The sequence below is a fragment of the Pristiophorus japonicus genome, chromosome 16 (assembly GCF_044704955.1).
Source record: "Pristiophorus japonicus isolate sPriJap1 chromosome 16, sPriJap1.hap1, whole genome shotgun sequence".
In the NCBI taxonomy this organism is placed as follows: domain Eukaryota; kingdom Metazoa; phylum Chordata; class Chondrichthyes; family Pristiophoridae; genus Pristiophorus; species Pristiophorus japonicus.
The window spans coordinates 130,899,189-130,922,674 of NC_091992.1; the positions used below are offsets into that span (position 1 = coordinate 130,899,189).

Consider the following 23,486-nt stretch of genomic DNA (forward strand, 5'->3'; position numbering starts at 1 on the left):
TCGAGCCTAGCAACCACCTCCATATGGCAAGAGTCTATCCTAGCAACTAGCTCTAGGTGACCGAATCTATCCTAGCAACTAGCTCTAGGTGACCGAATCTATCCTAGCAACTAGCTCTAGGTGACCGAATCTATCCTATCAACTAGCTCTAGGTGACCGAATCTATCCTAGCAACTAGCTCTAGGTGACCGAGTTTAGCCTAGCAACTAGCTCTAGGTGACATATATCTCAGTCACTCGATTGCACAAAACTAATTCTCCAAACTCAAATTACAGCATAAATGGGAACATAGGGACAGGAGGAGGTCATTCAACTCCCCGAGCCTGTTCCGCCATTCAATGAGATCATAGCTGTTCTGCATCATAACTCCATCTAACCACCTTGGTTCCATAATCCTTAATACCCTTGCCTAACAAAAATCTATCAATCTCGGTTTTGAAATTTTCAATTGCTCCCCAGCCTCAAAAGCTTTTTGAGGGCGAGAGTTCCAGATTTTCACTGCCCTTTGTGTGAAGAAGTGCTTCCTGTCATCACCCCTGAACGGCCTGACTCTAATTTTAAGGTGATGCCCCCATAGTTCCTCCCCACAGTGCCATAGCAGTCAATCACCTTATCTTAAGGACCATTAAGTGAAACCACTGTTAACTTTTTAAAACATAACATTCTTAACTGCATCAAGTTGATTTGCGGAAACATCATGCACTTAAACTGTTATGCGCTGTATAAATGTACCACTTCCCGATTGTAATGTATGCACCGGTGAGGATGCTCATAGGTTTGTAGAGCTGCTGCATTGTGAGTGGCTTAGCCAGTCACGTGATGTTCACAAGACTCAATAAAATCCCCAGTCTGTTGGGTCTAGGTCATCCACAACCAGGTATGCAGTTGTAAGCCTAGTGGATGAACTGATAATGTGTAGTGTGATAGTTAAACCTTTGCTAATAAACCAACCAGTTCTTAACAGCAACGTGTTGCTATGAATTCTTAAGCAAAGAACCCACGAAGCAAATACATTACACCAATGACATTTTGTGTTCTCGGTTCCAGACATTTGAGTGGATGAAACCATTGCAAAAAATAATTACACATTATTACAAAATGACAGAAGATGATACCTTCATTTGTGTCAAGTACCCCCCCCCCCGCCCCCCACCCTCCCTCCACCCCCACAGCAAGCTGATAGTTTGTGTTCTGCAAAGGGGCAAACACTGAAACTCGAGGTCCGGCCGATGGTTGGTGTTAAGCTTGTCCTGGACGATTGAGTTCTCACCACCACAATGGAAAAGACAAAGGGGGATCCAGGACACCGCAGCTGCTCCGAGGCAGACGTCTGGCAGGCCGGAGCTCAGCAGTGCGAGGAGGACATCGGGTCGTAATCTGGGCACTTGAGGAGCGCCGGATAGTTGGCGCTCATCTGCAGGGAGGCGTCGCTGGAGATGTCGGAGGGGCTCCGCCCGCGGGGCCAGCCGTCCGGGTGCAGGAACTGGCCCGAGTAGTCGGAGCTGTTGCTCAGCCTCGGTCTGTAGAAGCTGGGGTGGGGTCTGTAAATCTCCTCGGCAGTGTATCTCTTCATGAAGAGGTAGACTGACATTACTCCGGCACTCTGCAAGAACACAAAGTACAACATTGCAGGGTGTGATTTGTTTTGTGCTCATCGCATTGAGGCCTGCAAGTGTTGGGAAATAAAACACTTCCTCTCCCCCCGCCCCATGTCATCCCTAAATTGCAGTGCCTGTACACATCCCCACCCCCACCCCCACGATTGGCTCAGCCCCCCCCCCCCCGCCCCCCTGGGGTAAGAAGCCTTGTAGTAGAACACCCAGCTTCTCCTGGGGACCAGAGAATATGCAAGGTGCTGGGAGAGAACCCCTCATGTGAATGTCTTCATCTCCAACGGAACTCACGCCCCTCTGAATGGGATTCTCAATTTAGTGCTCAGTTAGGGAAGAGTTTTGTATTGTGTACTTGAATGCACTGCCCGAAAGGATGCTGGAGGCAGATTCAATAGTAACTTTCAAAAAGGAATTGGAGATATACTTGAAGTGGAAAAATCTACAGGGCTATGGGGAAAGAGCAAAGAGTGGGACTTACTGGATACCACTTTCAAAGAACCGGCATGGGCCAATGGGCCGAACAGCCTCCTTCTGTGCTGTATGATTCAAAGAACTGCAATTGGGTCACCTAGGTCTTTTACAATCAGCAATTGGAGCAAACAAAATCAAACACCAAAGGAAACTTTGATGGTATGAGACGTGAATTGGCTAGGACAGACTGGAGAATGATACTTAAAGGATTGATGGTGGATAGGCAATGGCAGACATTTAAATATCACATGGATGAACTACAACGATTGTGCATCCCTGTGTGGTGTAAGAATAAAAAAGGAAGGTGGCTCAACCGTGGCTAACAAGGGAAATTAGGGAAAGTGTTAAATCCAAGGAAGAGGCATATAAATTGGCCAGAAAAAGCAGCAAACCTGAAGACTGGGAGAAATTTGGAATTCAACAGAGGAGGACTAAGGGTTTAATTAGGAGGGGGAAAATAGACTATGAGAGTAAGCTTGCAGGGAACATAAAAACTGACTGCAAAAGCTTCTATATGTGAAAAGAAAAAGATTAGTGAAGACTAATGTAGGTCCCTTGCAGTCAGAATCAGCTGAATTCATAATGGGGAACAAGGAAATGGCAGACCAATTGAACAAATACTTTGGTTCAGTCTTCACTAAGGAAGACACGAATAACCTCCCGAAAATACTAGGGGACCGAGGGTCTATGAGAAGGGGGAACTGAGGGAAATTCTTATTAGTCAGGAAATGGTGTTAGGGAAATTGAAGGGACTGAAGGCCGATAAATCCCCAGGGCCTGATAGTCTGCATCCCAGAGTACTTAAGGAAGTGGCCCTAGAAATAGTAGATGCATTGGTGGTCATTTTCCAACATTCCATGGACTCTGGTTCAGTTCCTATGGATTGGAGGGTAGCTAATGTAACCCCACTTTTTAAAAAAGGAGGAAGAGAGAAAACAGGTAATTATAGACCAGTTAGCTTGACAGAAAGTTGTTGAGTCCAGATCGTTGGACATATTCAAAAGGGAGTTAGATGTGGCCCTTACGGCTAAAGGGATCAGGGGGTATGGAGAGAAGGCAGGGGTGGGGTACTGAGGTTGCATGATCAGCCATGATCATATTGAATGGCGGTGCAGGCTCGAAGGGCCGAATGGCCTGCTCCTGCAGCTATTTTCTATGTTTCTATCTCCCTCGCCTGGATTCAATCTGAGGTCCCAGAGTTGGAGTGTTGACGGGTCAGGGAGAGTGTTGCTGGGTCCGGGAGAGTGTGAACCTCTTGCATCAGTCAGTTCTCAAGCGGTTTTCTGTCATGAATCACTTTAAAATCCCACTGATCAATTTTCAAACAGTGACATTGGTTATAATCAGAAATAATATACCTAACTGTAACAGTTCATCAGTGTTATTGACTATTGAAACTGGGACAGTAAAGGAATTAAATGCAGATGTTGAATATATTGTAACAGGTGCAGTGAGGCTGCCAGATTCACAGAGGTGTTACTGTGATTGGAGCTCAATGAACGATGTCTGACAAGTCTGCAGTCTTGGGGTTCAGAAGCAGTCTTTATCCCCTCCCTCTGCCAAGGGAGTGCACCCAATATTCCGCATATAACTGTGGCGGGAGCATCAAGGGAGATGGGAAACATTTCTCGGAGAAGAGAGTGAAGATTTGTCCCAGAAGGAGGAAAATAAAATGTGGAGCGGAGTCCCTCTGAACTGCGTTCCCGTATCCCTCAGCAGCCAATGAAGAGCAGCACGGAGAGTGAGCAGGCAGCAAGTCTGCCCTGAATGGATGTCGACTATTGTGTGATGAGACATAATTCACAATAGCACCACGTGACGAGAGCACAAAGAGTGGTACCCGGGTGAGCCAAACAAAGCCATATTTTCTGACCTGAAACGTTAACTCTGTTTCTCTCTCCATGGAGGCTGCCTGAGCCTGCTGAGCATTTCCAGCATTTTCTGCTTTTATAACTATATTTTGGCAATTCAATCTGTCACCCAATCTGTGCAGCAAATCACCCCAGTAGATGCTCATGGTGGCCCGTTGACCTTGGTTATTTTGTACGGTTTAGATCACGGTCCAATCTGGTCAAACCCATTGCCCTGTTTCGTTGATTTGGGATTAAATATAACGAGCTGAGCCAGGTACGGGCAACGTCTGGCTGAATTTGGACGGATAATTACCTCGGTCAGCAGGAACGATATGGCTGAAAAGGCAAAGGACCATCCGTACTTGTAGTGGAAATAGCTGTCCGAGTCTGGGGTCCTGTTCAACATTTCATCGTTGATGCTGGATATGTACAGCACGAGGCCAACAACCAGTGACAAGCCTGCAATTGTACAAAGGTGATTCATCATAAAGCACCAGTGTCGTGTAAACGGTAAGAAGTTGTGATTAATATTATCGATCATTCCAACCTGTGGTTGGCTAAAGAACATCAAAATATGTGACGACAAAAAAAATATCAAAAGGAGATGCCAGGAAGCAAGTTGGCATAGTGGCACAGCCTGTTGGTGCCCCCGCAGATTGCAGGGCAGAGTGGCACAGCCTGTTGGTGCCCCCGCAGATTGCAGGGCAGAGTGGCACAGCCTGTTGGTGCCCCCGCAGATTGCAGGGCAGAGTGGCACAGCCTGTTGGTGCCCCCGCAGATTGCAGGGCAGAGTGGCACAGCCTGTTGGTGCCCCCGCAGATTGCAGGGCAGAGTGGCACAGCCTGTTGGTGCCCCCGCAGATTGCAGGGCAGAATGGCACAGCCTGTTGGTGCCCCCGCAGATTGCAGGGCAGAGTGGCAGATTCAAGAGGGAACTGGATAGACAGTTGGCAGAATCAGGATTCGAGGGAGTAGGAGAGACAGTGCATGGTATTTTTCATATATTGGGAACAGCCAGATGAACCGCAGAAGCATCTTTGGTCCTGTACACCGCTCGTGTGCTGCCAGGACGCAAGTCAACGGCAGCAGTGCCATTACCAGGCAGTGTTAGTGGATGCTTGACATTCCTCCTCTCAGCACAAAGTGATGAAGAGCACAGGAGTGTCACCACAGGCCGCCCTCGCAGACACTCTCCCATCAGGTCACCTTTCCCACCTTCTCAAGCAGGGAAATACCTCACAGCCCAAAAGATGACTAAACAAATTGGGAGGACAGAAAAACACATTGAATTTATTGTTTGTTCTTTTTTCTTCTTCTTTCTTGACCATTACCTGAAAGTATGAAGAAGATTCCTGACACAAATGCTAAGATGGTCCTGTGAGGTCTGATATGTCCAATGTTGTTCATCACAAAGCCAATGAACATGAAGAACAGGCTGACTAGTGGGAAAGGGGTAGATGAGCGAATCATTTCTGTGGAAAGGAAAAGATCTGAGGAACCAGTAATCACCAGCAAGAAATAATGAATCTGCATTTATATAGCGATTTTCATGACCTCAAGACGTCCCAAAGTGCTTCACAGCCAATGAAGTACTTGTGAAGTGTGGTCATGTTGTATTGTAGGAAACGCAGCAAACCAATCTTTTGGATGAGACGTTAAACCGAGGCCCCGTCTGCTCTCTCAGGTGGGCATGGTGCTATTTCGAAGAAGAACAGGGATGTTATCTGGTCAAAGTGACAACGCTTCACAAGTAAAGCACTTTGGGACATCCTGAAGCTGTGAAAGGCACTGTAGAAATACACGTCTTTCTGTTACATGCACAAAATTAGCTGCCACACTTTCCTACATAAAAATAACTGCACTTCAAAATAATTAATTGTATGTGAAGCACTTTGAGATGTTTGAGAGTTGCAATAAAGTCTTTGCTACCACAAGGAGTAGTTGAGGTGAATAGTATAGATGCATTTAAGGGCAGGCTAGATATTTGGGAGAAAGGAATAGAAAGATCTGTTCATGGGGTGAGATGAAGAGGGGTGGGAAGAGGCCCGAGGGGTGCATAAACCCCGGCACGGACCAGTTGGGCCGAATGCCTGTTTCTGTGCTGTAGACTCGATGTAATTCTCTGCAACCTGTTCTTATTTACTTAAATATTGAACTTCTGATTGGACCCAGAATGGATACTGACTTAGAACACTGACGGTGGATTCGGAGGTCAGCTGCACGTTCATTGGCATCACGTACTCGATGGTAAAGCAGTGCCCACGCTCCTTCCCTGCGGGTACAAACAGCAGGCTGGTAAAAACTGTCACTCAGTACAGCTCACAGCAACAGCAGGGGAAAAAACACATCAAAAACCCAATAGGAAATCTTGAAAATGGCAGCACCTGAGACACTGTCTCCCCACACAGCAGCGCTATGTCTGTACCACAGAATACCATCCATAGCACAGCAGGCTAATGACGCTGTAAAGTGCAGAACATTATACAGAGAGGAATATTACTTCTGTAAAATCAAACTATTATATTTACAACAGCGGGATACATTACAAAGCACATACTAGTATGTTACCATTGTAAGACTTTATTATTAGATTTTTATGAGGCAGACTGTTAGACCTCTGTAAGGCAGTTATATATATATGATATATTTCAGTATGGCAGTGTCGTATATACAGGGCGTTTAAAACCTCTATAAGGTCATGTATATGATATATATACATTTAATACCACTATACTTGAGTGTATATGATATGCAGAAGTATTTTCTACCTATATAATGTATATGATATATACAGGAGTGATCGATATCTCGATACAGCAGTGTATATGATATATACATGAGTATTTATATCTATATAATGTATGATATATACAGGAGTGGTTTATACATTATTGAGCTATAAGCCACTCCTGTATATAACATATATGTTCGTTTTTCAAACATTATTAGCAGTTAGGTGCAAAAACCTTTGGAGTGATTTAAAAGTCAGTGGATTTCTGTGAGTTTTTCTAGAGGGACTAAGATGGGCCAAATGGTCACCTTCATATTTATCAGGATAGAAATCGGTACGGGTTGCATCCATTTTTTAGATGCAAAATGAGCTCAGAGCACATCAATTTATCAGTAGGACGGCCTGCATCTAACCTGCACATTGCTGAATGATAAAGAGGCCTTTTTTAGGTGCACGGAGGCATTAGGCTTCTTAAATATGTAAATTATGGGCTTAACCACCATTGAAGGACCCCCATCGACAAATTAGTATTCATCTGCGGCCACCAGGAGGAGCAGGGGTGCTCCCCGGATTCCCCATGAGGCAGAATTGCCTCCCGCCTCCTCCCCGGCCCCCTGGGACTTATCTGCTGGCGAGGCAGGTGGCCTGGCATTGATGTCTTTGGTCGGGCAGGCTGCCTAGGGAGGCGTGTCCATCAGTATGTTGATGAGGCCCGAGGATTGTTCTCCATCAATTAATCATAGAATCATAGAAATTTACATAACAGAAGGAGGCCATTCCGGCCCATCGTGTCCATGCCGGCCAACAAGACGCTATCCTGCCTAATCCCACTTTCCAGCTCCTGGTCTGTAACCATGTAGGTTATGGCACTTCAAGTGCACATCCAAGTATTTTTTAAATGCGGTGAGGGTTTCTGCCTCTATCACCCTTTCAGGCAGAGTTCCAGACCCTCACCACCCTCTGGGTGAATACATTTCCCCTCAAATCCCCTCTAAACCTCCTACCAGTTACTTTAAATCTATGCCCCCGGTTGTTGACAGCTCTGCAAAGAGAAATAGGTCCTTCCGGGCCCCTTGGACCGGGCGCGCACGGATCACGCAGCGCCAAGTCTAAACGGGCCCAGACTAATTTCAAGGCTGTCAAATGAAAACAGAAAATGGCAGAAATGCACAGAAGGTCAGTCCGCCTCTGAAAGAGCAAAACAGGCCGAGGTTTTGAGTTGGACGCTGCCAGTTTTCTTTCTCGGCTCATGAGCAATGAAACTGGTGCTGAGGACAATGCCCGTACCTGCCAGAAAACAGACCCTCCACAGGCCAGAGTGCAGCGACATCTTGACTTCTGTTGTCATGTTGATGGGGGAAATGGTCCCTTCCTCCAGGTACAGCCAGTAGTCGGTGCTCACCGCCACCCCGAGCAGACCCAGCCCACACACAGCGAACACGCTGCTCAGGAGAGTCAGAGCTTTCCTGCCACATGAGGTCATTCCACACAGCATCCGGATCGTCTGGAAGAAAATGCAGGGCACCAAATATACAAATTAATCGTTCACAATGTAACCCAAAAAACACATTTTACATTCTCCCCAAGTTGGGTCGCCAACTCTGGTTGGCCATATTCCTGGAGGTTTCATCACATTACCTACCGCCCCGCTCGGTTAAACAGCCTTTTCTCCATTCTGAAATACTTTCATAACTAATAAATGAAAGTGTTCACAAAAACACACAATTCTTGTACCTGGACAATACATAACATCTCGAAAGGTTAAAAGTCATCCGCAGGCTCCCCAAACAGTCACGGTGTCACGTAAATGATGGCCACTGGGGCAAGCTATTGGAGGGCACCTGTTGTCCATGGAGGGGTGGGAAGAAAATTGTTGGGGGGAAAAAAAAATAAGAAAACTTACTTCGAAAAAATTCTTGGCCTCTGCTTTGGGATTTTTTTCCCCCCAAATGTTCCCCTTCTCTCCTGAAGACATTGATTCTTCCAGGAATTGGTGACACTTGCTCAAGCAATCAAAGACAACCCGATGCCTTGGTATCATTCTCAATGATTTGAACAACAATATTCACCAACCAAGAGTGTGGGAGTGAATCTCAGGTTTGGAGCCTTGAACTAATTATCTTTTCATTGATTTGGGAAGTGTTTGTGTGACGATGACATTAATAGAATAAGAACATAAGTACATAAGAACATAAGAATTAAGAACAGGAGTAGGCCATCTAGCCCCTTGAGTCTGCTCCGCCATTCAACAAGATCATGGCTGATTTGGCTGTGGACTCAGCTCCACTTACCCGCCCGCTCCCCATAACCCTTAATTCCCTTATTGGTTAAAAATCTATCTATCTGTGACTTAAATACATTCAATGAGCTAGCCTCAACTGCTTCCTTGGGCAGAGAATTCCACAGATTCACAACCCTCTGGGAGAAGAAATTCCTTCTCAACTCGGTTTTAAATTGGCTCCCCCGTATTTTGAGGCTGTGCCCCCTAGTTCTAGTCTCCCCGACCAGTGGAAACAACCTCTCTGCCTCTATCTTGTCTATCCCTTTCATTATTTTAAATGTTTCTATAAGATCACCCCTCATCCTTCTGAACTCCAACGAGTAAAGACCCAATCTACTCAATCTATCATCATAAGGTAACCCCCTCATCTCCGGAATCAGCCTAGTGAATCATCTCTGTACCCCCTCCAAAGCTAGTATATCCTTCCTTAAGTAAGGTGACCAAAACTGCACGCAGTACTCCAGGTGCGGCCTCACCAATAACCTATACAGTTGCAGAAGGACCTCCCTGCTTTTGTACTCCATCCCTCTCGCAATGAAGGCCAACATTACATTCGCCTTTCTGATTACCTGTTGTACCTGCAAACTAACTTTTTGGGATTCATGCACAAGGACCCCCAGGTCCCTCTGCACCACAGCATGTTGTAATTTCTCCCCATTCAAATAATATTCCCTTTTACTGTTTTTTTTCCCCAAGGTGGATGACCTCACACTTTCCGACATTGTATTCCATCTGCCAAACCTTAGCCCATTCGCTTAACCTATCTAAATCTCTTTGCAGCCTCTCTGTGTCCTCTACACAACCCGCTTTCCCACTAATCTTTGTTTCATCTGCAAATTGTGTTACACTACACTCTGTCCCCTCTTCCAGGTCATCTATGTATATTGTAAACAGTTTTGGTCCCAACACCGATCCCTGTGGCACACCACTAACCACTGATTTCCAACCCGAAAAGGATCCATTTATCCCGACTCTCTGCTTTCTGTTAGCCAGCCAATTCTCTATCCAACACTTGCAATGTCATTAACCATTTATTGACTCTGCGTAACTGCACTGATGTACATGGGGTAGAAAGGAGCAAGAATGTTTATCTCGCTATTCCTATGCTTTTAAACAATGCTGCTGAATCGATGAATCATTAAATGACATTGCAAGTTTTAGCAATGTTGCAATAATGATGCTATTACATTCTCAGAAAAGGTACAGATGCAAAGCACAGAGCAATCCCAGAAAAAGGTGTATAGCACAGAGAAGAAAGGGGGAAAAAATCAGAAAGAAAGGAAATGTAAATGGCAATAAAGCACTTGTATGTTTTGCATAATAGGCTGACAGTCTAGTGCAGTGCTGAGGGAGTGTTGCACTGTCGGATGAGATGTTAAACCAAGGCCCCTTCTGCCCTTTCAGATGCAGTATTTTGAAGAAGAGCAGGTGAGTTCTCCCTGGTGTCCTGGCCAATATTTATTTTTCAACCAGCATCACTAAAACAGATCATTTGGTCATTATCTCATTACTGTTTGTGGGAGCTTGCTGTGCGCAAATTGGCTGCTGTGTTTCCTACATCATCATCATCATAGGCAGCCCTTTGGAATCGAGGAAGACTTGCTTCCACTCTTAACATGAGTTCATAGGTGGCTGAACAGTCCAATATGAGAACCACAGACTGTCACAAATGGGGCAGATAGTCATTGAGGGAAGGGGTGGATGGGACTGGTTTGCCGCACGCTCTTTTCGCTGCCTGCACTTGTTTTCTGCATGCTCTCGGCGATGAGTCTCAAGGTGCTCAGCGCCCTCCTGGATGCACTTCCTCCACTTGGGGCAGTCTCTGGCCAGGGACTCCCAGGTGTCAGTGGGGATGTTGCACTTTGGCCCACCTTTGGCTCGTTTGCTGTGAAGGAGTTCGAGTAGAGCACTTGCTTTGGGAGTCTTGTGTCTGGCATGCGAACAATGTGGCCTGCCCAGCGGAGCTGATCGAGTGTGGTCAGTGCTTCAATGCTGGGAATGTTGGTCTGGCCAAGGACGCTGATGTTGGTGCATCTGTCCTTCCAGGGGATTTGTAGGATCTTGCGGAGACATTACAACAGTGACTACACTTCAAAAAGTACTTAACTGGCTGTAAAGCATTTTAGGATTTCTTGAGGTGAATTCTTTCCTTTCTCATAATAAGCCAGAGCTCTGTTGATCTCAACATCGGCAAGACTGACGCCATCCTGTTGTGCGGCTCGGTCTGAAGCTGAAGATTCCGTGTCCCTTGACCCTGAGCTGAGCTTCAAACTCTACATCCAGTCCATCATCACAACAGTTACCAATTCTAGAATATCACCGGCCTACACCCATACCTCCCCCCCAGTGAAATCTCACCCACACCTTTGCAACTTCAAGGTTGCATGTCCCCAATGCTCTCCTCTCTAGCGTCCCGTACCATCATCCCTGTCCGAAACAAAAAGGTTTATTCTTAAAAATGGGAGGCAATCTAGTCTGAGGTGAATTCTTCAAGTAATAGGTTGGATTAACGGGGTGTGATGCTTTCTGAAGGATCAATTTAGCCATAATAGTTTTTTGCAAAGAAAATAAGATTTGAGGTTTTTAAATCACTGAGGATTAAGAAGAAACCAGAGATAAGCATTCTGGCCCCAGGTGAATGCGTAAACAGATGTCTACTACTCACCAACACTTCAGCTCAACTGCTAGAGTGATTGCGAAAGGATTATTAATCCTTCAATGATCTGCCAAGTAAATGCAGAATAAACAAAAATCATCAGGTCCTGCTTTTTATTTCAGGGAAGCATGTGAAATGATGAGGAAAATGGATTAAAATATTAACAAAATTAAAATATTACCAGCTCCAACATTCACTCAAGTTCATGCTGTCGGAACTCTTTTACGTGTCATCCTTTGCCAGGTCCTATGCTGCATGTTCTCAGACACATCACAGATATTAGCGTATGTCAGGTTAAACTTCTTCCTTGCACACTGATTAACAGGTTTGTGTCCAACTTCTGCACAGGCTTTTGTCAAAAAATAGTACACATGGGAATTTGACCCAAACGTGTTAACCCAAAAGTTTAAAAAATAAGCCCCTGGAGGAACTTCAGCCCTGTTGTGATTAACTATAATGAATCTATTAATGAACAGCCAGGAGCAACCATTCTAATCAAGACTCAGGAAATCTGGTGCTTGAGATAATAATCCTCCAATTACTGTGATGAGATCTATTTCTATGAACAATTCAAATGGTTTAATTGATCAGCACATTAAAAAATGGGAATAAATAATATTCTCCCCTTTCAGTTCATTGTTTATTGGCTGTAAAGCATTTTTGAGACACCCAGTGATCATGAAAGATGCGATATAAATGTAAGCCTTTCTTTCTAGTTGAAGTCACATCATAAGTGCCCTACAATAGGTAGTTCTTTAATCACATTTCTTAGTGTACGTAATGTTTCCTTCACAACATTTGGACTCTTCTTTCACTCAAATCAAATCAAGCACCCCACCCACCCGTCCCGCCAAGCACCACCTGTGACAGAGACTAGATCCTGCATTAGTCTCATCAGTCACTTGAGAACTCATTTCAGTGTGAAAGCATGTCATCCTCGACTCCGAGGGACTGCCTAAGAAGAGACTCTTTCACTGCTTACAATCATTTGCTCTCTGGATAAATTGTTATTTCTTTCTTTCATTCACCTCTCATCAGCAGCAGAGAATCCCTATTGTTAGATGGTCAGCTGTGGCTCAGTTGGTAGCACTCTTGCCTTGAGTTAGAAGGTTTCGGGTTCAAGTCCCACTCTGGGGATTTAGACTGACACTCCCTGTGCAGTGCTGAGGAAGCGTCATCTGCTGATGCCATAGTCGTATTTGAAGAAGAGCAGGGGAGTTGTCCTGGGGCCAATATTTATCCCTCCATCAACATCCCCCTAGAACTAGGGGGCATAATCTTAGAATAAGGGGCCGCCTATTTAAAACTGAGATGAGGAGAAATTTCTTCTCTCAGAGGGTTGTAAATCTGTGGAATTTGCTGTGTCAGAGAGCTGTAGAAGCTGGGTCATTGAATAAATTTAAGACAGAATTTAACCGATAAGTGAATAAGGGGTTATGGGGAGCGGGCAGGGAAGTGGACCGGAGTCCATTATCAGATCAGCCATGATGGTATTAAATGGCAGAGCAGGCTCGAGGGGCCGTATGGCCTACTCCTGCTCCTATTGCTTATGTTCTTATCACTAAAACAGATTATCTGATCATTATCTCATTGCTGTGTGCAAATTGGCTGCTGCATTTCTTACATTACAACAGTGACTACACTTCAAAAGTACTTCATTGGCTGTAAGGTACACTGGGACATCCTGTGGTCATAAAAGGTGCTATAGAAATGTAAGTTTTTCTTTTTTTTTAAGCACTTTCTGTTATTCGCCTTTGGGGTGGAAATGTTTCTCAGGTCCTGGCACAGAATGGGCAGCAACGCATGGCTTGTATTATGCTACTGTCCAAGGCAGATTGCTCCTCCTTTGTCTCACCAGCGTTACCTGGCACCGGCTGCTTTTGTGAGCATGGTGGGAAGGGAGGGGGCTCAGCTGACCCCTTTCCAGACTTCCACCAATATTGCTGTGAACCAGTTGCTGGGAAGCACCCCTGGGCGATGACTCACTGATTTACGACCTCCCGATGAGTGGTGACTGGGATCTGCTGTGCACCCCTTTAATGTAAAACCCCCGAGGTCAGAAATTCAGTGGTGTGGGGGAATCAAACCTACAGCCCACCACAGTGTCACAATCTGGTGCTGCAGAGTGCTGTGTCACCTTGCCACCACTGGGCGTTGTTCACATTGTACTTCATGTTTCTGGGAAGTTGGGCTAACCTTTGGTATTGGCTGACAAAACCAAATACTCCCAGGTTTTGACCTAAGCGCCCTGAAAGTGCACAGCTGAGTTTCCTATTGGCTTAGTTAGTAATTGCACTCAGAGTAAGGCATCCAAGTCCAGGAAGGTCCAGGTTTGACCTGTGGTCTGCGCTAAGTTATCTGCTCTGTCAAGGTAAAATGAAAGACTTGCATTTCTATAACATCTTTCACGACCACTGGACCTCCCAAAGCACTTTACTTTTGAAGTATAGTTACTGTTGTTATGTGGGAAACGCGGCAACCAATTTGCGCACAGCAAGCTCCCACAAACAGCAATGTGACAATGACCAGATAATCTGTTTTTTTTAGTGATGATGATTGAGGCTGTTCCTGCTCCTGCTCGAGGGGCCGAATGGCCTGCTCCTGCTCCTATTATCATATCGATAATATAAAAACAGAAAATGGTGGAAATCTTAGCAGGTCAGATAGCATCTGTGGAAAGAAACAGAGTTAATGTTTCAAGTCGATGACCTTTCGTCAGAACTGCTATTTCTTGGGCTCAGACTTGTGATGTGCTATTTTTAAGCCTACCTCACTGTTTCACGTAAAATGAATAATGTTCGCTTGTTGAGTCACTTGGACCCTGGGATTATATCCCAGCAAGGATCCAATGACCTCAGTGGATAATTGGCAGCAACAATATTTTAGTATTTAAAAACAACAGTAACAGCCGTCAGACTGGGAAGCGGGGGTTGGGACAAGGGGCCGGATCAAATGCAGTGAAGGTGAGTCACCGGACCAGAGTGACGGTGGTTGGTGGTCGGGAAGTGGTGACAAATGTTGCTTCTTGCTGAACCCCGCTGGTCGCTCGCTTCATCCAAAAATAACCTGCTGCTGCTGCTCAGATGGACTTGGCGATGTTCCCAGTACTTTCCAATACTGGCGGCCTGACTTGTGAAGTAAGATCTATCATCAAACAATCACAGGGCAGTGGTGGCGTGGGCGTGCGGCCGCCCATCGGTACAGCCCGGGGAGGGAGGGAGGGCCGCCCATCGGTACAGCCCGGGGAGGGAGGGAGGGCCGCCCATCGGTACAGCCCGGGGAGGGAGGGAGGGCCGCCCATCGGTACAGCCCGGGGAGGGAGGGAGGGCCGCCCATCGGTACAGCCCGGGGAGGGAGGGAGGGCCGCCCATCGGTACAGCCCGGGGAGGGAGGGAGGGCCGCCCATCGGTACAGCCCGGGGAGGGAGGGCCGCCCATCGGTACAGCCCGGGGAGGGAGGGAGGGCCGCCCATCGGTACAGCCCAGGGAGGGAGGGAGGGCCGCCCATCGGTACAGCCCGTGGAGGGAGGGAGGGCCGCCCATCGGTACAGCCCGGGGAGGGAGGGCCGTCCATCGGTACAGCCCGGGGAGGGAGGGAGGGCCGCCCATCGGTACAGCCCGGGGAGGGAGGGAGGGCCGCCCATCGGTACAGCCCGGGGAGGGAGGGAGGGCCGCCCATCGGTACAGCCCGGGGAGGGAGGGAGGGCCGCCCATCGGTACAGCCCGGGGAGGGAGGGAGGGCCGCCCATCGGTACAGCCCGGGGAGGGAGGGAGGGCCGCCCATCGGTACAGCCTGGGGAGGGAGGGAAGGCTGGAGCTCTCCGCTCAGCGGGCGATGCTGAAACACACACACACCCTGTTTCCCAGATGTGTGGGCTAAAATCTGTTTGGGGGGGGAGAATTAAAATCCAGGACCCCCGGTTTAGTTGCTTTACACGGTCAGCTGTGGCTCAGTGGGCAGCACTCTCGCTTCTGAGTCTGAAGGTTGTGGGTTCAGGACATAAATCTAGGCTGACACTCCCAGTGCAGTGCTGAGGGAGCGCTGCACTGTCGGAGGCGCCTTCTTTCGGATGAGACGTTAAACCGAGGGCCCGTCTGCCCTCTCAGGTGAACGTAAAAGATCCCATGGCACTATTTCGAAGAGTAGGGGAGTCATCCCCGGTGTCCTGGTCAATATTTATCCCTCAATCAACAAAACAAAAAAACCCAGATTATCTAGTTATTATCACATTGTGGTTTGTGGGAGCTTGCTGTGCGCAAATTGGCCGCCACGTTTCCCACATTACAACAGTGACCACACTCCAAAACTACTTCAATGGCTGTAAAGTGCTTCGAGATGTTCATGTGATTGTGTAAGGTGCTCTGTAAATCCAAGACTTTCATTTACCAAAGCATCTTAAAAGCACACAGGAGAGCGCTCTCGGTGCCTTGCTGGATGGATGTACTGCAACACCAATCATACATACCAGGTTAGGATTCTGACCTATACTGAGTTATCGCTCAATAGGGTTACCAACTCTGGTTGGACATATTCCTGGAGGGTTCATCATGACTTCCAACCTCCCCGATCAAAAAGCTTCACCACCCCCCCCCCTCCCCCCCCGGCCCGGCTTTGCTCGCAGCAGTGTCCTGGAGATTAATTTTTAATTCCTGGACATTCCAGGGCAAATCCTGGAGAGTTGGAAACCCATATTCTCAACCAGTACAGCAATACATCCCTCATCTTAGAGGGGTGGGAAAACAAAAATCATCTCGGGACCCTCTCCTGATCTTTCTCCAGTCACTCCTATCCCAGGACCCGCTCCTGATCTTCCTCCAGTCACTCCTTTCCCGGGACCCTCTCCTGATCTTCCTCCAGTCACTCCTTTCCCGGGACCCTCTCCTGATCTTTCTCCAGTCACTCCTATCCCAGGACCCTCTCCTGATCTTCCTCCAGTCACTCCTATCCCGGGACCCTCTCCTGATCTTCCTCCAGTCACTCCTTTCCCGGGACCCTCTCCTGATCTTCCTCCAGTCACTCCTATCCCAGGACCCTCTCCTGATCTTTCTCCAGTCACTCCTATCCCGGGACCCGCTCCTGATCTTCCTCCAGTCACTCCTTTCCCAGGACCCTCTCCTGATCTTTCTCCAGTCACTCCTATCCCAGGACCCTCTCCTGATCTTTCTCCAGTCACTCCTATCCCAGGACCCTCTCCTGATCTTTCTCCAGTCACTCCTATCCCAGGACCCTCTCCTGATCTTCCTCCAGTCACTCCTATCCCGGGACCCTCTCCTGATCTTTCTCCAGTCACTCCTATCCCAGGACCCTCTCCTGATCTTCCTCCAGTCACTCCTATCCTGGGACCATCTCCTGATCTTCCTCCAGTCACTCCTATCCCGGGACCCTCTCCTGATCTTCCTCCAGTCACTCCTACGGAACAGTGCAGGTTTGCAGATGTTGGATGGGGAAAGGATCGGGCCCTCCTGTGATGCTCCCTACAGTCAAATAGCGTGGCAATGCTTTCTGACTAGCGCTACACATGAAGGATGGTCACTTGGCTAAGGTAACGGAGCAGGTGCTTATGGAACCCATAACCCAGCAAGAATCTCTGCTTCCTGGCGAGGAGGGTAGAGGTTTTTTTAAAGTACTGGAGAAATCAGAAGAATTAAATTGTTAATCAAATAATAAAATGATCCGATTTCAACTTTTATATATTTTAAATGACAAAATGTAACATTGTCACATGCACTGTAGTGTTTACATTATAAAACCTTTTATAATCTCCCTCATAATTAATGTAGCTCATGCTTTAATCCACATTCACTTGTTGATGCCGATTAGCAAAAACATTCTTTCACTGTGCATGCCTTGTTCTCGATAAAAATTCTCTTATTCACTGGGAATTCTGCTATAGAAGCCTCAGCCTCTTCTTCCTTCCTCTCCTTTAATGATGGTGTAGTGCATGTTGCCAGGTTTCCAACCCCGCCAGAGTTTCTGTCCTGTCCTTGGTCATGGAGGTGAGCATAGTACACAGGATGGAGAGGTGATCGCAGGAGGCAGCTGGGGAATGGAGAGAGAGAGTTGCCTTATGCTGAAGTGTACAAAGTATGGCAGAGTTCTGGAGGTAATAGTTCATCTGTGGCATTGGTCATGCTGGAGGAGGTGCAATTTGTCATCTAACTAGTGGATGGGTATAATCTCGCCATCTTACAACATTGGCTACACTCCAAAAGTACATAATTGGTTGTAAAGCGCTTTGGCACGTCCGGTGGTCATGAACGGTGCTATATAAATACAAGTCTTTTTGGAGGAGCTGATCCACTCTGGTGGCCCCTTTCTCGAGCTGGACTCTGCCCGAGGTGGGTCGTTCTGGGAGCCCCCATTGTGCTAGACTGGGGAGAGGGCTGATGGAGCAGGTGGGATTCTCAGAGAGGCATAGACCTCTCGCCAGGTTAAAAGGGTTGCAATGACAATGGGATGTGTTTCTATCTCTCAGTTGGTCTCTTCAGTGGGCATATGCAGGGGGTTCACAAGGAGGTCCTGGTCTCAATTACCAGCCATTGATTCTGCTGGGAAGCTAAGGACCAGGTCAAAGCAGTGGTGTCTAAAATACAGGAGGCCAAGTGCTTGCTCTTTTAGGGAACTGGACACACTGGAGGCATATTTTCACTCACCCAGAGGAACTTGAGGAAGTGGTTCTTCACGTCATGGAATTGTCGGGCTGATACCTTCTGGTAGCATCTGAAATTGGGAGATGAGGTGAGGAAGGATTTAAAAAAAATATTAATTCCTGGGATGTGGCCATCGCTGGCAAGGCCATCATTTATTGTTCATCCCCAATTGACCTTGAGAAGGTGGTGGTGAGCTGGCTTCTTGAACTGCTGCAGTCCATGTGGTGAAGGTGCTCCCACAGTGCTGTTAGGGAGGGAGTTCCAGGATTTTGACCCAGTGACGATGAAGGAACAGCAATATATTTCCAAGTCGGGGTGGTGTGTGATTTGGAAGAGAATAAGGATCATCCTGAATATTCATCCTTATTGTGTTTATGCTACCCAGGAGTGATGTGAGCAGGTTACACCGCCTAGTTATATACTGGTTGGTGGGGGGAATTCTTTTTGTACAGGGTGGCGTGTTTTGGTGCGATATGTAAACCCAACATATCTAAAGCCGGGTCTGGGCCTGTGGTCCCCCAGTGGAGTGAGAACATAGGAGGGCTGAAGCCCAGGGTGAACACTGGATGTGGGATCTGAGTACAGGGTTTTAATCCAATTCCTGAATTTGTCATCAAGAGTAATGAGGAAGAATAACCACTCCTGGCCTTTCTGTATCCAGGGAGAGTACCGAGCGCAGGTGTGTTGGTGCTGGAATAGTGGTGTACCACAACCTAGAACTGCGCGATGTTGTTTCTCGAGAAGTGGCCCCATATAAGTCTTGGAAGGGATTCCTTCGGTCATCCCACCTGCTGAAACACCAGCGAGTTCACACCGGGGAGAGGCCGTTCGCCTGCTCCGTGTGTGGGGAAGGATTTGCTCGCTTATACACCCTTCTGACACACCAGCGAGTTCACACTGGGGAAAGACAGTTCACCTGCTCCGTGTGTGGGAAGGGATTCATCGTGTCATCCCACCTGGTGAGACACCAGCGAGTTCACACTGGGGAGAGGCCATTCACCTGCTCCGTGTGTGGGAAGGGATTCACTCAGATATCCAACCTGCTGAGACATCAGCGAGTTCACAAGTGCCTGCAGGGTTTGGATTCTGCTGTTATCCCAGACTGATTCGTTCTGACAGCTGAGGTTTCTTTCTGCTGATATTGATTACCCCTATAACGGGACTGTTTAATATTCTGGATATTGGATCAATTAATCAACGGGAAAAGGGTCAGATAAAAATAATGCTGATTGTGTTTGCATCCATACTTCACTGTTTAAAGGGCTTCATATACTGAAAGCTGCAACAAATGGAGCTAAACTTTGTTGAAGCATTGATAATAAAATTAATTGAATCTGAAAAAAAAAAATTTTTTTTGTTCAGCCATGAACTCATTGAATGGCGGTGCAGGCTCGAAGGGCCGAATTGCCTACTTCTGCACCTATTTTCTATGTTTCTATGACATCCATTTAGTCTGTATGAATCTGCCCAGGGACAACTGTATCTGGTCTAGAAGTTAGCTGTAATGGAAAGAATGTAATTTACTCAAAGCAATTGGGAATATTGCTCTCAGCCAATTGTCCCCTTTCACGATCTTAATGGCGTGGATGTTACATAAGGGAGAACCCTTTATAAATTATCTGCTCCCGGGCGGTCCTTAACCTGCAGTTTCATGTAAGAACACGGTAAAAGGGACGCGTCAGAGACACCAGTGGCTGTATGTTTATTTCCCTTTGCAACTTTGGGATAATGGGTGATTCATCAGATTATAATCCCCTTCAACAAAACATTGACAAGGAAAGAGCTGGGATTGAAGGCAAGCCCATCTAGCTGGGAGCCCAGCACTGTAGTATTACAGAGCCATCGATGCTCCTCTACAACAGTCACAATGTAAAAAGTGTAACTCAGTTTGATATGTCACTAAATTACAAATCATGGGAAGGTAAGTGGGGGGGTAGGTGAGGGGCAGCTGTTTTGGATTATGTCACTTCTGGACACTTTACATTTTCCTCCATTTATAGTCAACACAAAGTGGTAATGTTAGTAATGTAAATGCATATTTTGCACTGGTCTTTTCTGTTGGTTAAGCAAGTGCCGGACATGCAGAGAAACTGCACCACCCTGCTCAACAGTATCTAGCCAATGAGAAATGCACACAGCTAGATTTTCTACCCACTGTGATGTCCCCACTCTCTCCTCATTGGGATACACCCCACTCACCTAACTCCAGAGAGTTTAGATGCAAGTTGGCAAGAGCCAAGGCTTGGGATTCTCAAGTGTGTACAGAGCCACTGTTGGAGTTTAATTGGTGAAGCTGCTCAGCTTACCAACTCAGAGCACTGGGAAGTTTCCCACTGCTTGTCTGGTTAGGACCTCCCGACCTGTTGGACACTGATTCGCAGGATTATGTGAGGGGAAATGGGAAGAATCCCAGCTCCTCAGTGACAGGTCTATGCCTCCAGGGCCATTAATTGGCCACCTAGCCTGGCTCATCACCAGCAGTGCCCGAGAGTACTGCTGGCTTGGGTCTTGGTTACTGAGTTGGCACAAAGGGCTCTAATCTCTCATCATCAGGCACGCCAACTTGAAAAAAATGCGGCCCCAAAGTAATCCAACCTCCAGAAGGAGGAGCATGACATTGAATATTCCGCACTGCATTGTCACTTTTGTATGTGACACGCGCTCTACTCAAAGCTCCGACACGGCAAGCGAGTCCAAGGTGGGCAGAGGAAACATTTCAAGGACACCCTCAAAGCCTCCTTGAAAAAGTGCAACATCCCCACCGGCATCTGGGAATCCCTGGCCCAAGACTGCTCAAAGTGTAGGAGAAGCATCTGGGAAGGTGCCGAGCACCTCGAGTCTCTTCGTCAGGAGCAAGCTGGGACCAAGCACAAACAGCGGGAGGAGCGCCCGACAACCAGGCACCCCACCCAGCCGTCCCTTCAACCTCAGTCTGCCCCACCTGTGACAGAGACTGTAGATCCCGCATTGGTCTCATCAGTCACCTGAGAACTCATATTAGTGTGGAAGCAAGCTGTCCTCGACACTGAGGGATTGCCTCAGAGAAGAAGACTGCACCATAATCAGATCTACAGAAGTGGATTTATGGGATAAGAGAGTCCAACCAAATGCAGCCATTCACAGAAGAACGCTTGACAATAAATATAGCATTGTTTATACATTCACTCAAAATATAAAAGTAACCATCAGGGTTAAGTATTCAACATTAAAATTATCTGTACTGTGCTAATGCCATTACCATTTCAATGCATTCGTATTTTGGGGCATAATAATTATTTAAACTTTTCTAATTTGAAAAACAAGTCCTTACTTTTCATTTTATGCATCATCCAGATTGCATTATGCCCATAAACATTTTAATTGGATCAATTTAGGAAACTTCAGTGGTGACAAAGCAGCAAATGATAATGAACAGGAGAGCTATAGTTACCTGTATGGGGAATTCTGTATTGATGGTTTACTACCTGACTACCCACTAAAAGGATTGTGTGTAATAATCCAGACTTATTAAAATCCAACTGAGTCACACAGATTAAATCTCATCAGGATGAGCATGACCTTTGCCACAGTTGATAAATGAAGCCCATGATCTCACGTTATCCCTCAATCCTTTCTCTCTACAGAAATGCATAAAATTGCTTCGTAAGCCCACTTATACTATCCACATCAATGACCATCCCTGGTAACTTATTCCACGAGTGTATTATTCTTTATGTAAAAAAAAAAAAGAGGTTCTTCCAGACTTCCTTCCTTACTCACAACTTCCTTGTTTTTATCTGTATCCACTCCCTGGTATTTAAGCCTTTTGCCATATTGGAAAATGTACCCATTTTCAGCTGATTAATATGACATGATGTGCTTCCCCCAGGTGCATAAGGTTTGTCATTTCCAGAAGAAACAAATCTTCTTTCCCTCCTTCCCATTTTCATTTATTTTACTTCCTCTAAATCTGGGCTACACACCACTCTTCCATTGAGACGTTGGTGGGGTGGGGATGGGGGGAGAGAGGGGTGACCTGTGACTAATGTTAAACTAGCTGATTGGATAACACGGTGTGTTGAAGCACCACGTCCCATAGTGAGAGGTTGCTGAGCCAGGGTTAGTGCATTGCCACACAGGTGCAGCGAGAGTCTCCCCGAGCCCCATTGTGCAATGGCTGAATTCAAAGCAGCACTGACAAAGGTGAAGAGCCAAGGTTGTTCAACCAACCTCTTGACAATGGCTCAGCAAATGGTACAGGGATTCAAGCAGAAAAGGACCAAATGCCTTAGTGAGAGAATCCTATCCATAAAATTAGGTGTTCAGAAGTGTACTGAGTCAACTTGTCTTTGTGTTTTCACTCTGTCTACATGAAGAAGCTTACCCCTCTCTCCAATGTCCCAGCTGCAATAAGACACTCATCAAATGGGGATTGAAATTACAAATATTTAACATTTTATTTGAACATTAATTTATAATGTCAACATCTCTACAAAGAAAGTAGAAAGAAGCTGATACTGAACACTGCTAGGCTCCTCTGATGCTTTGGTGGGTATGTGCTCCTGAACTCTACACACTAGGAAGGTTCAATCCTTGGCCTGTGCTCAGTCAGGCAATCTGAGCTGCAACATCAGGGCACTCCAGCCAGAGATTCAGGCCTGATTGTTCATCAGTGACTCCTGTTGCAAATTGCGTGTGTGTATTAGTGTGTGTGTTTGCGTTTGTGCGCGCATGTGTGTGTACGTATGTGTGTGCATTAGCGTGTGTGTTTGCGTGTACATGCGTTTGCGCGTGTGTGTGTATGTGTGTTTGCGCTTGTGTGTGTGCACATACGTGTATGTGTGTGCATTAGCGTGTGTATGCGTGTTTGCGCATTAGCGTGCGCGCGAGTCTGAGCGTGAGTGTGTGTACAAATGTGAATGTTTGTGTATATATATATATATATATATATGTGTGTGAGGACAGGATCAAAACCAGCTGATATAGTTCTCCCTCTCCCCCCACCCTAGTTAAAGCTTGCTGGGATCCAATGTCCAGCTTCACACATGAAGAATAGCCACTTGATGAAGTAGCACAGAATGGTCTGCACACTTAGGGGAAGAATTTTGCCTTGGCAGTAGCCCTCAACGATAGTACTGGATCTGCCACCCGTTATTAACTGCAATTGAACTGAATATTAGGCGGTGCGAAGGTCAGGCAGCCCGTGTGCCATTGCCCGCTTTGTCCTACAGCCCGCGAGGAATTTCTACCCCT

General features: G+C 46.7%; 1 protein-coding gene across 1 annotated transcript in view; it reads right to left on the minus strand.

Annotated features, from left to right (window-relative positions):
* Positions 1-1,297: 1,297 nt before the first annotated feature.
* The window catches only part of LOC139227180 (voltage-dependent calcium channel gamma-5 subunit), a 44,334-nt gene continuing 22,145 nt past the window's right edge, over positions 1,298-23,486 (minus strand). Inside the window, exons 2-6 of the mRNA XM_070858243.1 lie at positions 7,955-8,171; positions 6,122-6,208; positions 5,268-5,408; positions 4,251-4,396; positions 1,298-1,603 (exon numbers count right to left, since the gene is read on the minus strand). Of these exons, the coding sequence (XP_070714344.1) occupies positions 1,346-1,603; positions 4,251-4,396; positions 5,268-5,408; positions 6,122-6,208; positions 7,955-8,162 (840 nt within the window). The 5' untranslated portion in view covers positions 8,163-8,171 and the 3' untranslated portion in view covers positions 1,298-1,345. The remainder of the gene's footprint in view (positions 1,604-4,250; positions 4,397-5,267; positions 5,409-6,121; positions 6,209-7,954; positions 8,172-23,486) is intronic.